Source organism: Aotus nancymaae, unplaced genomic scaffold (genome assembly GCF_030222135.1).
Source record: "Aotus nancymaae isolate 86718 unplaced genomic scaffold, 86718_ANA_hifiasm-v0.15.2.pri h1tg000057l, whole genome shotgun sequence".
NCBI classification, from domain to species: Eukaryota; Metazoa; Chordata; class Mammalia; order Primates; family Aotidae; genus Aotus; species Aotus nancymaae.
This window is the reverse complement of record NW_026988471.1, coordinates 52,523,787-52,541,250: the sequence shown is the minus strand read 5'-3', so window position 1 is coordinate 52,541,250 and position 17,464 is coordinate 52,523,787. Positions and strand designations below refer to the sequence as shown.

General features: G+C 36.8%; 1 protein-coding gene across 4 annotated transcripts in view; it reads left to right on the top strand.

Annotated features, from left to right (window-relative positions):
• Window positions 1-17,464, top strand: part of ASB3 (ankyrin repeat and SOCS box containing 3) — a 111,408-nt gene that overhangs the window by 71,873 nt on the left and 22,071 nt on the right. For all 4 annotated transcript variants that reach the window (XM_012477194.2, XM_012477197.2, XM_012477195.3 and 1 more), the window contains 3 exons: window positions 6,343-6,520; window positions 8,485-8,682; window positions 12,661-12,918. In XM_012477194.2, the coding sequence (XP_012332617.1) occupies window positions 6,343-6,520; window positions 8,485-8,682; window positions 12,661-12,918 (634 nt within the window). The remainder of the gene's footprint in view (window positions 1-6,342; window positions 6,521-8,484; window positions 8,683-12,660; window positions 12,919-17,464) is intronic.

The following is a 17,464-nucleotide window of genomic DNA, read 5'->3' as shown; positions in this document are numbered from 1 at the left end:
TGGCTGTAGGTGTGTGGCTTTATTTCTGGATTCTCTATTCTATTCCATTGGGCTGTGTATCTGTTTTTATACCAGGACTATACTGTTTTGGTTACTGTAGCCTTAAAGTATAGTTTGAAATTGGGTAATGTGATGCCTCCAGCTTTATTCTTTTTGCTTAGGATTGCTTTGGCTATTTGTGCCATTTTCTTGTTCCATATAATTTAAGAACAGGTTTTTTTTTAATTCTGTGAAAAATGGTGTTGGTAGTTTGATAGGAATAGTGTTGAAGCGTAAGAATGACACAACGGACTTTGGGGACTTGGGGAAAGGATGGGAAGAGGGTGAGGGATAAAAGACCACAAATTGAGTGTAGTATAATACTGCTTGGGTGATGGGTACACCAAAATCTCACAAATCATCACTAAAGAACTTTCTCATGTAACCAAACACCACCTGTTCCCAGTAACCTATGGAAATAAAAAAACAAAAACAAAAACTCTGACTTTTAACAGGGGAAAAAATAAAAAAAGGATAGTGTTGAATCTATAGATTGCTTTGAGTAGTATGGCCATTTTAATGATACTGATTTTTACAATCCATGAGCATGGTTTTCCATTTGTGTCATCTGTGATTTCTTGCAGTAGTGTTTTGTAGTTCTCCTTGTAGAGATCTTTCACCTCCTTGGTAAGATGTATTCCTAGGTTTTTTGTTTTTTTATTTTTTTTGGTGGCTATTGTAAATGGAGTTGTGTTCTTGATTTTGCTGTCAGCTTGAACATTATTGATGTATAGAAATGCTGCTGATTTTATACATTGATTTTGTATCCTGAAACTTTACTGAAGTTGTTTATCAGCTCCAGGAGCCTTTTCATGGAGTCTGATTTAGACTTTTCTTGGTATAGAATCATATTATCAGTGAAGAAAGATTATTTGACTTCTTCTTTTTCTATTTGGATGCCTTTTATTTCTTTTTGTTGCCTGATTGTTCTGGTAAGGACTTCCAGTACTGTGTTGAATAGGAGTGGTGAGAGTGGATATCCTTGTCTTCTTCCAGTTCTCAAGGAGAATGCTTCCAGCTTTTGCCTGTTCAGTATGATGTTGGCTGTGGGTTTGTCATAGATTATTCTTATTATTTTGAGGTATGTTCCTTCAATGCCTAGTTTGTTGAGGGTTTTTTTTTTTTATCATGAAGGGATGTTGGGTTTCATGAAGTCTTTTCTCACATATATTGAGATGATAATATAGTTTTTGTTTTTAATTCTCTTTATGTGGTGAATCCTAATTATTCATTTGTGTATATGGAACCAACCTTGCATCTCAACAATGAAGCCTACTTGATCATGATGCATTAACTTTTTGATATGTTACTGGATTTGATTTGCTAGTATTTTGTTGAGGATTTTTGTGCCTGTGTTCATCAGGGATATTGGTCTGTACGTTTCTTTCTTCCTTGTGTCTTTGTCAGGTTTTGGTATTAGGGTGATGCTGGCTTTGTAGAATGAGTTAGGGAGGAGTCCTGCCTTCCTTGATTTTTGGGAATAGTTTCAGTAGAATTGATACTGGTACTTCTTTGTACATCTGGTAGAATTCAGCTGTGAATTCATCTGGTCCAGGACTTTTTTTGGTTGGTAGGATTTTTTATTATGGATTCAGTTTTGGCACTTGATAATGGTCTATTTCAATTTCTTTCTGATTCCGTCTTGGGAGTTTTGTAATTTATCCATTTCCTCCAGATTTTCTAGTTTGTTTGCATTGAGGTGTTCATAACAGTCTGAGGATCTTGTGTATTTCTGTGGAATCTGTCATAATGTCAACTTCGTTGTTTCAGATCGTGCTTATTTGGATCTTCACTCTTTTTTTTTCTTTGTTAATCTAGCTAGCAGTCTATCAATCTTGTTTATCCTTTCAAAGAGCCAACTTTTGGTTTCATCAATCCTTTGTATGGATTTTTGGATCTCAATTTCATTCAGTTCCACTCTGATTTTAATTTTTTTTTTTTCTTCTGCTAGCTTTGGGGTTAGTTTGTTTTTGTTTTCTTTGTTTCTCTAAGTGTGATGTTAGATCATTAAAGATCATTTCTCCTGAGGTAGATATTTAGTGCTCTAAACTTCGTAACACTGTTTTTGCTGCATTTTAATGTTTTGTCTTTTTATTTATTTCAAATAATTTTTTTATATCTGTCCTAATTTTATTGTTTACCTAAAAGTTATCCAGGAGCAAGTTAATTTCTATGTAATTGTGTGGTTTTAGAAGATCTTCTTGGTATTGATTTCTATTTTTATTCCACTGTGGTCTGAGAGTATGGTTGGTATGATTCATTTTTTGTTTTGTTTCGTTTTGTTTTTGACACAGAGTCTCGCTCTGTACCCAGGCTGGAGTGCAGTAGCATGATCTTGGCTCACTGCAACCTCCATCTCCTGGTTCAAGCGATTCTCCTGCCTCAGCCTCCTGAGTAGCTGGGATTATAGGCATGTGCCACTGTGGCTGGCTAATTTTTTTGTAATTTTAGTAGATATAGGGTTTTACCATGTTGGCCAGTGTGGTCTTGAACTCCTGACCTTCAAGTGATCCACCTGCCTTGGCCTCCCAAATGAATCAGTTTTTTAAATTTATTGAGATGTGTTTTTTGGCCGAGCATGTGGTCAGTCTTGGAGTATGTTCTGTGTGCTGTTGAGAAGAATATGTATTCTGTGGTTGCTGAGTGGAATGTTCTGTAGATGTCTATTAGGTCCAATTGGTCAAATGTTGAATTTATATCCAGAATTTGTTTTTTAATTTTCTGCCTCAATGATCTGTCTAATGCTGTCAATGGGATGTTTAAATCCCCCCACTGTTGTTACTATCTTTTTATAGATCTCTAAGAGCTATTTTATGAAACTGTTGGGTGTGTGTATATTTAGGATAGTTAAGTCTTCTTGTTGAATTGAACCCTTTATCATTGTGTAATTACCTTCTTTGTCCTTTTGTACTGTTGTTGGTTTTTTATATATATAATTTTTTTCTTTTTTAAAAAAATAGAGATAGGGTCTCATTGTGTTCCTGTGAACCCCAAATATCTGAGACAGGTCTCAGTCAATTTAGGAAGTTTATTTTGCCAGCGTTAAGGACACACACCTGTGATGCAGCCTCAGGAGGTCCTAACAACATATGCCCAGGGTGGTTGGGGCACAGCTTGGTTTTACACGTTTTAGGAAGACATGAGACATCAAATCAGTATATGTAAGATATACATTGGTTCTGTATGGAAAAACAGGACAACTCAGAGTGGGAAGAGTGTGTCCAGGTCATTGGCAGGTAGGAGACAAATGTTTGCATTTTTTTTTTTGAGTTTCTGATTAGCCTTTCCAAAGGAGGCAATCAGATATGTATTTATTTCAGTAGCAGAGAGATGACTTTGAGTTGTCTGTCCTTTGTTCACAAGGAAATTCCTTGTGAGGGAGGTATGTAACTTTTTTATCTTAGTAGCTATCTCTTTTAGGAATAGAATAGGAGGCAGGGTTGCCCTAAGCAGTTACCAGATTGAATTTTCCCTTTGGTTTAGTGATTTGGGGGTCCCAAGATTTATTTTCCTTTCACAGTGCCCTGGCTGGTCTTGAACTCCTGAGCTCGAGCAATCCTCCCACGTTGTAAGAGTTAAAGAAAGAGGAAAGAAACACAAAACACAGCTTGGCAGTCAAAGACAGGTTTACTTTAGATAAAACCTGAGAAGGGCTTCTGGCCGATTTTGGTCAGGAGTGCTTTGTCTTACAGACTAAGAGTATATATTGGTTTTAGGGTGAGAGGGCTTATCACAAGCTTGGAATGTTTATGTGGGAGGCTCTGGGTGAAGGAGCTGACATCTTTCTAGGATCAGGAGAGTTATCTTGGGGCTAGCATCTTCATAGCTGGAGTGGGACAAGGAGAGGAGTTATCTCGGGGCTGGCATCTTCCCAGCTGGAGTGGGGCAGCTAGCATGTCTCTGGTCAGGGAGGAGTTTGGAATGTTTCTGTTTGGAGATGTTATTTGTGGTTTATGGTCATGCGGACCTTGGCCATTAGGCTGATGCCCTTTGGATTTAGGTGGTTTTAGATTAAGGTGAATTTTAAAATGCTGGTGCTTGTGCAAGATGGTGATACTCCTGCTCTGTCACACCTTGGCCTCTCAAAGTTCTGGGATTACAGACGTGAGCCACTGTGCCTGGCCCTGTTGTTTGGTTTAAAGTCTATTTTATCTGATATAACAATAGTGACCCCTGACCTTTTTTGTTTTCCAGTTGCTTGATAGATCTTTTTCCAACCCTTATATTCAGCCTGTGGGTGTCATTACATGTGAGATGGGTCTCTTGAAGGTAGCAGATAGATGGGTCTTTTTTTTTTTTTTATCCGAATTGCAACTCTGTGCCTTTTAACGGAGGTATTTAGTAAAAGGTGAAAGGTTTATATGGTCTAAAGAGAAACCAGAGTATTAAGCAGAGTGTTTAGACCCTTTACATTCAAGGTTAATATTGATATGTGAGATTTTGATCCTATTAAGTTGGTAGATGGTTGCTTTGTAGTTTCCATTGTATGGTTGCCTTATGGCGTCTTTGGGCTATGCACTTCAGTGTGTTTTTGTGGTAGCAATATTCTTTCATTTCCACGTTTAGAAGTTTCTTAGGGATCGCTGCTAAGGCTGATCTACTGATAACAGATTATCTTAGTGCTTGCTTGTCTGTAAAAGATTTTATTTCTCTTTCATTTGTGAAGCTTAGTTTGGTGGAATATGAAATTCCTGGTTGTAGTGTCTTTAAGAATGCTGAATATAGACCCACAATCTCTCTTGGCTTGGAAGGTTTCTGCTAAGTCCACTATTCCTTTTGTATATGATCTGACCTTTTTCTCTCGCTGCCTTTAAGGATTTTTCTTTAGCATTAACCTTGAACAGTCTGGTAAATATATACCTTAGTGATATTCATGTTCACCGGGAGTTCTCTGGATTTCTTCTATCTGGATGTCTACCTCGCTGGCAAGAGTAGGGAAATTTTCTTAAATTATTTCCTCAAATATGTTTTCCAGGTCATTTACTTTTCCTCCTTCTCTCTCAGGAATTCCAATAATTCATAGATTTGGTTGCTTTACATTATCAAATATTTCTCAAAGCCTTTTTCACTAAAAAAATTTTTTCTTTATTTTCATCTGACTGGGTTAGTTTGAAAGACTGATCTTCAGGCCCCAAAATTATTTCTTCTGTTTGGTCCAGTCTATTAATAAAACTTACAGTTGTATATTGAAATTCCTTAAGTGAATTTTTCAATTCTAGAAGCTCTGATTGATTCCTTTTTAAGATGTTTATCTCTGCCTTCATTTCCTGAATTGCTTTAGAAGTTTCTTTGTGTTTATTTTCAACCTGTCTTGGATCTTGTTGAGCTTCTTTGCAGTCCTTGCTTTGAATTCTTTATCTGTCATTTCTGAGTTTCCATTTGGGTTGGGAACTGTTGCTGGAGCACAACTATGATTCTTTGGTAGTGTCACTACATTTAGATTTTTCACAAATCCAAAATTCTTGTGGTAGTTCCTTTTCATGTGGAGACACTCGCACTTAAACAATTTTTGTAATTATTTTCATATGGGTAGGATATTTTGTTTTTCTTTCTTTCACTGTGATGTTATTGTTTTTCCCTTTCACATTTATGATTTTAAGTATCAACTCAGAAACCTGTTTAAAGAGACTCTTTTTCTCTGATAGTAAGCTTTATTTATCATTCAGTGGTTATGAAGGAAGAGATGTAATAAAGAGTATAGTCAATATTAGTTTTAAGTCACAGCTGCCATATCTACTGATAATTTTTTCATAAATCTTAGCCTGAATCAATTAGAGTGATGTAATTAGATTTTACCTTTTTCAGTAATTATCAGAAATATTATCCATGTTTGCTAGTTCGCATTTTTTCTTTTTAAATATTTACTTACTGGGCTTGCAGAATACTTGCTAGAGGAGGGATTGGAATGAAATGTATCCTTCATTGAATAGGATTTTTTGTTTTAGCTTAAAAATAAATTCTAAGATATGAATCACTTATTTTCTTGCTGACTTAAAAGCAAAACCTTTTTATTTTTTATAGACACATAGTCTTACTGTGTTGCCCATGCTGGTCTCGGCCTCAAGCAATCCTCTGGCCACAGCCTCTTAAATTGCTGGGATTCGAGGCATGAGCCACCCTGTCAGTTTAGCAAAGACAATTTAAATGATTAACAAAAAGTTAGCAAAGCAATATTCAACATCCAGGTGAAGAAGGAAAAACTGTTGTGCTGTGAAACCCTTTTGTGGTAGTTCCTTTGAAATTTATGTTGATTTTTAAAAATATAAATGAGGATTATCTGTTAAATGTTTTATTTTGTATTAGGTGCAAATGTCAATTGTCAAGCCTTGGACAAAGCTACTCCCTTGTTCATTGCTGCTCAAGAGGGACACACCAAATGTGTGGAGCTTTTGCTCTCCAGTGGAGCCGATCCTGATCTTTACTGTAATGAGGATAATTGGCAGTTACCTGTTCATGCAGCTTCACAAATGGGCCATTCAAAGTAAGTGTTAAAAACAGAAAATAAACAGTCTCTTAATCGAAAGCTAATAAAGAATAAATCTGGGGTAGACCCTTCACCTCTAGGCAAAATCTTTGACATTCTCTTCCCTACCCATCTGCTGGGTGAATAGATGTACCCCTATTCTGTCCCTCATGCTATCTTTTGCTCCTCCTATGAGTCCTGCACTTTCATATTGTGAGGCAGAGTTGCTAGAGATGGGACAGGCTCAGGGACTTTCTCAGGGTGTTGAGTCTTCCCATTGATTTCTCTAGTTATGGCTGTAGCTGTCTCCTCCTCCCTAGTTTTTTCCCAGTCATCTTTAAGACTCATTCTGATGATGACCTTATCCATGTTACCTCTCTGACCCCAGAAAGCTTTTGAGTTTATGTGCTTCCAACAGAAAGCCTGTTGGAGTGTGTGCTAAGTAGTCCTCCCTGTCTTAAGTCCTTTGACTGAACTTTTTTTGATCTAATCTCAAATCCAGCTGGGAATTTTTATGGGGTGAGAGTAAATGGGGGTTCTAGAAATCTTAGAATCTAGTAACTTGGTTATACCTGTGAGAATATGACTGCCTTTCATAAATTGGCAGTCAAAAGTTTTTAGAAATATATGTTTAAAATCTTTAGAGTCATAATTCTACAGTAATACTTTTTATAGCTGTTCATAGTATTATTTAATTTAAAAAGCAATAGTAAAATATTCATTAGTTTGTTTACATAAAAGGAAAACAGATTCTGCAATTTGATCATTGTGCCACTAGGTGGCACAATACTTTACTATTTCATTAATGATATTTGTAAGTATGTTTATGTCTTGTGGGAAAGTATAATTTTTCCAGCCTATTTAAAAAAATTAAACACATTTATTAAATTTAAGAGACATTTAATAGACTATTTTAACAAATACTTAGATTTTAAAATTTGATGTTTTCCCCAATTCTTGATCATTTATTTAAACATAAATATTAGATATTATTCTCTGAGCTTTAAGTGATACCAAAACTCTGTTGGGCATTCTCAATTTTGAGAATTCTGATTGTCACTGATGATTTTCTTTATAGCTTACTTCAAAGGTAGCCCCTTTTGTGAATGTAAGTTCTACTTAAATGTTATCTTAGACATACATTACATAAAGAAAATTTGCAAAGAGAAGCATAATTGTTATAAAATACTTCAGAGTAGACCTGTCTGTCTTTTCCCAGAAAGAGGTCCTGGTTTTATTTGTACAGTTTTATTTTTAATTTAAAAGGGTAGAATAGTCCTTTTTTCTTTCCAGTTGACTGCTAGAGGTAAATTTACAAATAACCTAAGAACTTTCGTTTTAATTATTTTCTTTAGAACTTTCTCTACCTAGGAACCAGCTTTTTTATAAATCTGCCTTCGTATTTAATGAGCTCACTTTTTTTTCAGATAATAAAATATTTTAGCAGAAATTATAATTTCTGATGAAAATATTAGTCTTCATTTCATGTTACTTATCATCTTTGAAAATTTTTACTAATTGGAAAAGTAAAACTAATTCGTACTTTAAGAAGGAAAATAGTGTATTTTTTTGATGCCAGTTTATACTTAGTATAATGATGTTTTAAATAATTTATTATATGCTAAAATATCTAACATAAAATTTGAACTTTAGGGAATAAGGTGGTGCTAATGTAATAAAATTAAAAGAGCACCTTTTCTATTTACATATAGGAATATTAATTTTGTTCCAGATGTATTTAAGGACCTTTGTATGAAGCAATAAGTGTAACATTTTATAGTAAATATGTAGCAGGTAATAGTTTAATGTAATATTATTGGTAGAAGGTACACCCCAGACAGAAGTAGTTCTTTAAATTAATCAATTGGTGATTCAAAAAAAATTGTGCTATAGAAATGTTGTCTGCACTTGTGCACATATAAATACACTAAATACTCCTGAATTTGTGTATTTTAAATGCTCCTGAATTTGTGTATTTATAGAATCTTGGATTTGTTAGTGCCACTTACTAGCCGGGTCTGTGACACTGGGCTAAACAAAGTGAGCCCTGTTTACTCAGCAGTGTTTGGGGGACATGAAGAGTGCCTAGAAATACTACTCCGGAATGGCTACAGCCCGGATGCCCAGGCGTGCCTTATCTTTGGATTTAGTTCTCCCATGTGCATGGCTTTCCAAAAGGAGTATGTATATTTGCTATGTTTTTATTTTTTATTCTTTTTTGCTGTATGGAAATGTGTTTTGAAGTGACTTTCTTTCACGGTGAAACTTAGTATCTCTGTTAGTGCTAAATTGCCAGCTTGGAACACAAATAGGAAAAACTGTGATGCTCAGTCAAGCTGTAGCACAAATGAGGTGATAATATCAGATTGTTTTCCTTCCTTCTTTGGATCTGGATTACATTTTTAGTGCAGCAGTTTTAGGGAATGCTTACAATTTAAGTAGATGCAGAAATTCGCTGATATTTTTGGTCTTCAAAACAATTCAAGAATTAAAAATGGGACTTTATCAAGTAAGGCAGTGACTGTTCAAGTCATTACCATTTGAAATTTATATTTATAAGACTGCTTCTGAGCCTAAAATAAAACTTTAGTTTTATAGATATTATTGCATTTTTAATGTATTTGGTGTATAGCATTAAAAAAATTTTTTTTTGAGACAGGGCCTCACTCTGTGGCTCAGGCTGGAGTGCAGTGGCACCATCTTGGCCCACTGCAACCTCTGTGTCCTGGACTCAGGTGATCCTCCCACCTCAGCCTCCAGAATAGCTGGGTCTCCAGGCATACACCACCACTCCCAGCTAATTTTTCTATTTTTAGTACAGATGGGGTTTCTTCATGTTGCCCACGCTGGTCTTGAACTCGTAGGCTCAAGCAGTTCACCTGCCTTGGCCTCCCTAAATGCTGGGATTACAGGTGTGAGCCACCATGTCTGGCTGTATAGCATTTTTTTTAATGTGAGTCTGAACAATTAAGCTTTTTAAAAACCCCCAAATTAATTATTTTTTAAACAGTAAGAATAAAGCTGTGTGTAAGAAAAGCCATATTGAGTAATATCTGATCATCCAATAATGGAATAAGTGATGAAGATAAATGCTATTGTTTTTAATGACACAGAAGAGGTTGCAGGCATACCTCAAATTTTATTGGTTTTCTTAAATTCACTATTATGGATCTCTATTTAATTTAAATAGTTATCGAGAAATTATTTACTAAGCTTTTCAGTCTTTACCATCTCTTAACATTTGCCATGTAAAATTAGTAGTTCACTGTGTTTGTTTGAGGTTTAAGCTTATACATTTTAATAGAGACAGGGTTTCACCAGGCTGATATCCAACTCCTGGCCTCAAGTGATCTGTCTGCCTCCAGCTTCCCGAAGTGATTGGATTATGGGTGTGAGCCACCCCACCCAGCCTCTTAAGCTTATACATTTTAGTTCGAATATTTGGATTTTGGTTAATCTGAGTACCTGGGACTCACTTTATACATAACTTTTGTGATTTCTTAGGATTTTCTTGTACAACCCATTAAGTTTTGTCTTTTTAAACAAAAGATCCCTAATTAGTTGACCTTCAGTGAGGTTGCACTGATGACTTCTAGTTGCCCTTCTGTATACCATATCTTAACTCCGTTATAGAACTGAACATTTCTTATTACACCAGACTATAATAATTTGAATCATGTGTGTGTGTGTATGTGTGTGTGTGTGTTCAGTATGATGATGGTCTTTTTTGGCCTTCATCTTATCTTTCGGATGAACAATGTTTTTGGTCCTTCTGGTCACAGCATCTAAGCTCATGCCTCATCACCTTATTAGTGTAGTTCAAATTAAGCCATATAACGAAGTACCCCTGTTAACCCTGAAACACCTTAAAATTAATGATATTCCTTGGGAGCTGGGCAGTATGTGTCATGCTGTCTATAGATTCAGATAAATGAAGTTAGGTGGGAGAGGTCTTAAATAGGTTTTTGGATTTTCCAGGATTATTTGAAATTTTAGGGGGCAGACCCTTTTTTCCTGTGATTTCTACAAAATCAGTTAAAAACATTAATTGACCATTTGTTATATAGAGAGCACTAAACAGATCTTGTTAAACTTACTGAGAAAGCTGAAATATTCTTTAAGAATTTAAAGCCTAACGGGAAAAATAGTTTTTTGTTGTTGTTGTTTTTTGTTTTTTGAGACAGAGTTTCTCTCTTGTTGCCTAGGCTGGAGTGCAATGGTGTGATCTCACCTCACCACAACCCTTGCCTCCTGGGTTCAAGCAATTCTCCTGCCTCAGCCTCTCGAGTAGCTGGGATTGCAGGCATGTACCACCACACCAGGCTAATTTTGTATTTTTAGTAGAGATAAGGTATCCCCATGTTGGTCAGTCTGGTCTCAAACTCCTGACCTCAGGTGATCCGCCCGCCTCAGCCTTCCAAAGTGCTGGGATTACAGGTGTGAGCCACCACGCCCAGCCACACTATGCAGTTTTATAAGCCTTTTGGGAGTTGCTCTTGCCCCTTCTAATACAAGGCAATGAGAATAATAGGGAAGAGACTTAGAGCTGGTTTTCTAAAGTGTGTTTTTGTGGAATACTAATTCTGTAGATTATTAATAGATATTATATGGAATAAAAGGGGTTGTATTGTTAAATAAGTTTGGGAAATACAGAATTAAATAGTGTTAAATATGTTTCTTTTGTGGAGGGCATTTGAGAATTTTTCTTAAGACAGTGTGCTTTGTGAATTCCCAAAAGAAGAATGGACCTACAAAGGTTTAGAAAGTCCAGGAACATAGGATAGAACTTATATTTAAGTGTATATACCATTGCTCTTGTGTTTACAGACTTTTGGGCATTTTATACTTCTCTTCGCTTTTTGCAGATTAATGATTGGACCCATTGCTTTAATTTTAAAGGTACTTCTTCTGAAAGGTATCTGGAGGTTGAATAAAAACATTGAGCATGTAATTGGAAATGTAGCTAACATACTGTTTAAAAATACATTCATCCTATATTTCTTCTCAGTCTTACTGTATACTGTATAAGTTTTCTCAATTTTTTTCACTGAAGAGTATTTTTCATATGGATCATTTTCAGGAACTAAAGTTCCATGTAACCTACTTTGAAAAACATAGGTATGGCTTTAAAATATTCTTCAATCTGACTATATCATGAAGTCATTAGCTTTCATAATAGTTAGAGAAGAGATATTGCAGAAATTTGCTGTGTCATATTCACTGTTAGATTTTGGGTTGGTATCATTATCCCAGTTCTACCAATTACTATCTCTGTGACTAAACTTCAGTTTTTGCATCTATAATGGAGATAATAGTAGAATGGAACTTAATGAATTTTAAAATGTAGTACTGTAAATTGAATTTTTATTCATTAAAAAGGTTTTTTAATTTTTTTTTTTTTGTATCATTTTAAATTTAAGGCCAGTCATGATGGCATACCTTTTGGGAGACCAGAGTGGGAGGACTGCTTGAGGCCAGGGGTTTGAGATCAGCCTGGGCAATATAGTTAGACTCCGTCTCTACAAAAAAATTTAAAAATTAGCCAGGCATGGTGGCATGTACGTGTAGTTCCAGCCACTCAGGAGGCTGAGGTAGGTGGATTGCTTGAGCCCAGGAGTTCAGTTATGGTGAGCCTCGATTGTGCCACTGTATGCCAACCTGGGCCACAGAGCAAGACTCTGTCTCTAGAAAAATAAATAAATTTAAAAGTGGGAGGGCAACTGGCTAAGTTAATTGCTAAGGAAAATGATATCTGAGAGATTCCTAGAATGAATCATTTAGTTTTAAGGACTGATCACATTGTTTATTGATTTTGTTAAGCAAAGTAAAGATACTTAATTGTACAAAATATCACAATTTAAGTTTTCTACTTGTCAATGATAATTTTTTAAATTACATATTTATTTAAAAAGAATGTTTTAAATTATAAGGGTAATACCCGTTCACAGTTGAAAATTAAAAACCATTCAGGAGGGTGTAAAAAGCAAAAGCCCCGCCTCCCACATTCTCTAATCTCAATCCACTAGATGTGTAAAAACCTTCCTCTATCTCATCTGCCATACTTATTTCCCAACTGTAACACTACTATTAACAATTTGTAGGAAATACTTTGTGTCAAAGTCTAACTTCTTGTTTTGTTTTTATTTTTTGTGGTGGAGCTGTGAGTTCTCTGGAATTGTAAACATTCTTTTGAAATATGGAGCCCAAGTAAATGAACTTCATTTGGCATACTGTCTGAAGTACGAGAAGTTTTCAGCATTTCGCTACTTTTTGAAGAAAGGTTGCCAGTTGGCACCATGGAACCATATAAGTGAATTTGTAAATCACGCAATTAAAGCACAAACAAAATATAAGGAGTGGTTGCCACATCTTCTGCTTGCTGGATTTGACCCACTGATTCTACTGTGCAATTCTTGGTAAGAAATCCTACCATAGTAGGGCTTACTATTTTTGAGTGAATATACTACTTTGAATTTCCTTTTAGTTTCTTGAGATCTCCGTGTTTGAAAAAGGGAATGTGTGTATTTTGACCGTGATGGCTGAATTGGGGTAAAGGAGTTGGTGGCTGCTGATAGTGAGATTGAGTTTAAGCAGAGCCCTGGGAAAAGGTAAGAGGTGACTGGAAGGAAGTATGAGGGGATAAATGCCAGTGAACTCTCCCAAGAGGGATATTTTTTCGACTTCTGGCTATTCCTCATGCTTCTCTTAAAATGCCTGTGACAGAAGAAAGAATGCTTGCAGCTGCTTTGGAGATTTCTGTTATCTATCCCTCAGCCAACCAGACTGAATACTCCTTCCCTACAGCATCCTGTCTATTTGAAATTTGTCACCCTTAATAAATACTGATTTCTGAAGTATCTGAGAATATAGCTTGTTTACTTCAGGTAGTTTCCAGAAGGGCAGCCCTTGGTGATAGATTATACAAATACTGAGTCAGAATTTTGGGGAGGGGGCAAGAAGAAGACTGTTTCTGTTAGCCTCCAGCCTTGGCAAAAATTGTTAGTGTCCTAAGACAGGTAGTTGTAGTAGTGAGAGGACTCTTTTGACCTGATAATTCAAGTCAAATGAGAAAATAAAATGGAAGTCTTCAGGAAAATAGAGGACATATTATTTTATAGAATTTCAGTAAAATATCTAGAAGTCTTCACTTTTGTGTTTCAATTCTTAACCCATGTGATAATGAGTATCTTTGAGCTGCTCATTTTCTTCTTAGCCACACTCGTTTTGTTCCTCTATCACAGCTATTAACTCTGATTCAATATGACTTGCCCAGTACTTTTAGCCTTCATACTCCTTCCTGGTTTCTAATTTATTTATTTCTTTAACCAAAACATAGAAACTGTCTGATACCTACTGCTATGGTTTGAATGTGCCCTCTAATTTCAGGTGTTGGAAACAATCCTAAATTCATTTTTTGATGATATTTGGAGGTGGGATCTTTGGGAGTAATTAGGATTAGATAAGTTCATCAAGGCGGTGCCCCAGTGATGGGACTGGTGGCTTTATAAGAAGAGAGACCTGAGCTGGCTTTTGCTGTCTCACCAAGTGATGACCTCTGCCATGTTATGTATGACACAGCAAGAAGGCCCTCATCACCTGAACCCCTTGACCTTTGACTTTCCAGTGTCCAGAACTGTAAGAAATTTGTTTTCTTTGTAAATTACCCAGTCTCAGGTATTGAGTTATAGCAACCGAGAATGGACTACGACAAAGATTTGGTACTGAGAAGTGGGGCTGTTGCTAATAATGATTACCTAAGAATGTGGAAGTGGCTTTCGAACTAGGTGATGGGTAGAGGCTGGTAAAGTTTGAAAGAACAGTCTTGAAAAAGCCTGTATTTCCATAAATGGAGTGTTAAGGGTGATTCTGGTAAGTGTTTACAAGTCGAGAAGACTAGGAAAGTCTGAACCTTCTTAGAGATTACTTAAGTGGTTGTGACCAAAATGTTGATAGAAATACGGATAGCAAAGGCCATTTTGACAAGGTCTCGGATGAAAATGAGCAATATCCTGTTGGAAACTGGAGTAAAGGCCATCCTTGTTATGAATTAGCGAAGAACTCGGATGAACTGTGTATATGCCTAAGGGCTTTATGGAAAGCTGAATTTAAGAGTGATAAACTTGGATATCTGGTGGGAGAAATAACTATCAAAGCATTCAAGCTGCTGCATGTCTGCTTTTGGCCACTTAGAGTGAGATGTGAGGGCAAAGGAGTGACTTAGGACAGAATCTATAATTAGAAGGGAACAAGAGCAGAAAAATCTGGAAAAGTGTCAGCCTGGCTGTGTGGAAAAGAATGAAAGAGGATTTTCAGGAGAGTTACCCAAGGTTGTGACCAACAGCCCTTTGCTGAGCAGATTTATACAAATAGAAGATATCATCAAGACAATTGGGAAAAAACCTTGAAGGCATTCCAGAGATCTTTCAGGCTGCGCCTCCTATCACCAGCCCAGGGAACTAGGAGGTCGGAATGGTTTTCAGGAGGGTTTGGGTAGTGGTACAAATTCTGCAGAGGCATATAGAATGCAAGAGCTGTGGGGGCATGAATTTCTCCACCTAGATTCCAGAGGTTGTTGAAAACAGTCTGGGAGCTCAGGCAGAGACTTGTCCCGGGGGAGGAGCCACTGCAGAGAGCCTTTCTAGAGCATTGCCCAAGGGAAATGTAGGGTTAGAGCTTCCACAGTTTCTGCCTCAGCAATGCCTAGAGGAGCCATGGTAGCAGAACTGCCATTGAGACCTCAGGACTATAGAGCTACCAGCATGCAGTGCCATCTTGGCAGAGCTGAAATGTGGACAGAGCCATAGGGGTGGGACCGAACCCAGCAAAGCCGTAGGGGTGGAGCTTCCTCACGTACTGGAGGCCCAGCCTCCATCCCAGTCTATCTAGGAAGCTTGACAGGAGTCAGGGAATATTATCTTGGAGCCTCAAGCTGTAATGCTTTTCCTCTTGAATGTTGAACTTACTTGGGGCCTATTATTCTTTGCTTCTTGGATATGTCTCCCTTTTGGAATGGGAATGTTTGTCTTATGCCTGTCCCACCATTGAATTTTGGAAGTAGATGACTTGTTTGATATCACAGGCTTACCGCTGGCAGGAATTTAAGGTGAATCATGCCTTGAGTTTCATACCCCTCAGATACCAAAATCCATGTGTTACTGGAAAGGGGTCCCAATCTACACCCCAAGAGAGGATTCTTGGATCTTGCACAAGAAAGAATTCGGGGCAAGTCCATAAAGTGAAAGCAAGTTTGTTTAAAAACTAAGAGAACAAAAGAATGGCTATTTCATAGGCAGAGCAGCAGCATGGGCTGCTGAGCTGCTTATACTTATTGTTACTTCTTGGTTACATGCTAAACTAGGGGTGAATTATTCATGAGTTTTCCAGAAAAGGGATGGGCAAGTCCCAGAACTGAGGGTTCCTCCCCTTTTTAGAATATGTAGGGTAACTTCCTGAAATTGCCATAGCATTGGTAAACTGTCATGGGGCTGGTAGGATTGTCTTCTAGCATGCTAATGCATTGTAATTAGCATATAATGAACAATGAGGATGACCAGAGGTCACTTTCCTCACCATCTTCATTTTGGTGAGATTTGGCTAGCTTCTTTACTGAGTGCTGTTTCATCAGCAAGGTCTTTGTGACCCGTATCTTGTGCGGATCTCCTATCTCATCCTGTGACTAAGAATGCCTTAACTTCCTGGGGATGCAGCCCAGTAGGTCTCAGCCTTATTTTACCTAGACCATATTCAAGATGGAGTTGCTCTAGTTCGAACACCTCTGACACATGGATGCTCACATCCCTTATGTAAAATGGTGTAGTATTTGTGTATAGCCTATGCACTTCCTCCCATATACTTTGTCATCTCTAGATTACTTATAATACCTAATGCCATATAAATGCTATGTAAATAGTTGTACTGTAGTTTTAAATGTGTTATTTTTTATTGTTGTAATGTTACTTTTAATTATTGTTAGTATTCTCAATCTACCATTGGTTGAATCTGCACATGTGGAGGACTATCTATAGCTTTGTTACTCAGTTTTAGTAATCCTTAATCCCTTGCCTAACCTGAGGGATTTGTGCCAACTTTTCTTGCTTCTTTCTGCTCCTAAATTAGGAAAAGCCAAAGCCAGGGGAAAAAAATTAAACATTGCCTCTTGTCCTTTTCTCCCCAGCCCACTAAATGGACTACTTGTAGGGAGAGGGATTTATTTAGCTTTATTCTCTTAGGTGGCTTTGTAAACTTATCCCCCTTTTCCCTAATTCTGATACAACTCCCCCATTTTTCCCCCACTTGTGAATAGTTGAGAATTTTTGTGACGATAAGCCACTGGGTGTGTGCTGTATTTACTGGATATGTGAAATAGAAAAGAGTTAAGAACTAGTAACAGAAACTATTTTGAAGGAAGTTGTAAAACTTTCAGTATTCTGAATGGGGAATGCCAACTGCATGTTTTTTACTCCTGAGGAGTAAGTAACTTTAGTTACTTTATATTCATTAGAAAAAATACAATGGAAAATTTCACTTTAGCAATGAAAATGCTTAACATGGTCAAATTTTTGTTCACTGGTCTTTTGTTGAATGGGTAAAGCCAGTGTTTACACTGCATATGATAAATGTTTTGCTTTCTTTGATCAAATTTACATTCAGAGAGCTATTATAAGAAACATTTTCCTATAAAAATTTCAATATGTTGTTAAAGTAGATTTTGATTGTTATTTATATCACAGGTAGATCTATTGCTTAATCTTTGTCATGTAAATTATAAACATATTTTCTGGGTTTTGTTTGTCTTAAACAGTCTTAAATATGTATCTGGCTGAATAACTGCCTGTCACAATATTTAAATGCAAGACTAAGTCTTCTGCTGCCTGTGCACCCCACCCCCATGTAATGGGAGAATAGAACGTAAATGTCATTTGTGCATTTAGTTGATTAAATGTCACTCGTTTATGATTGTAC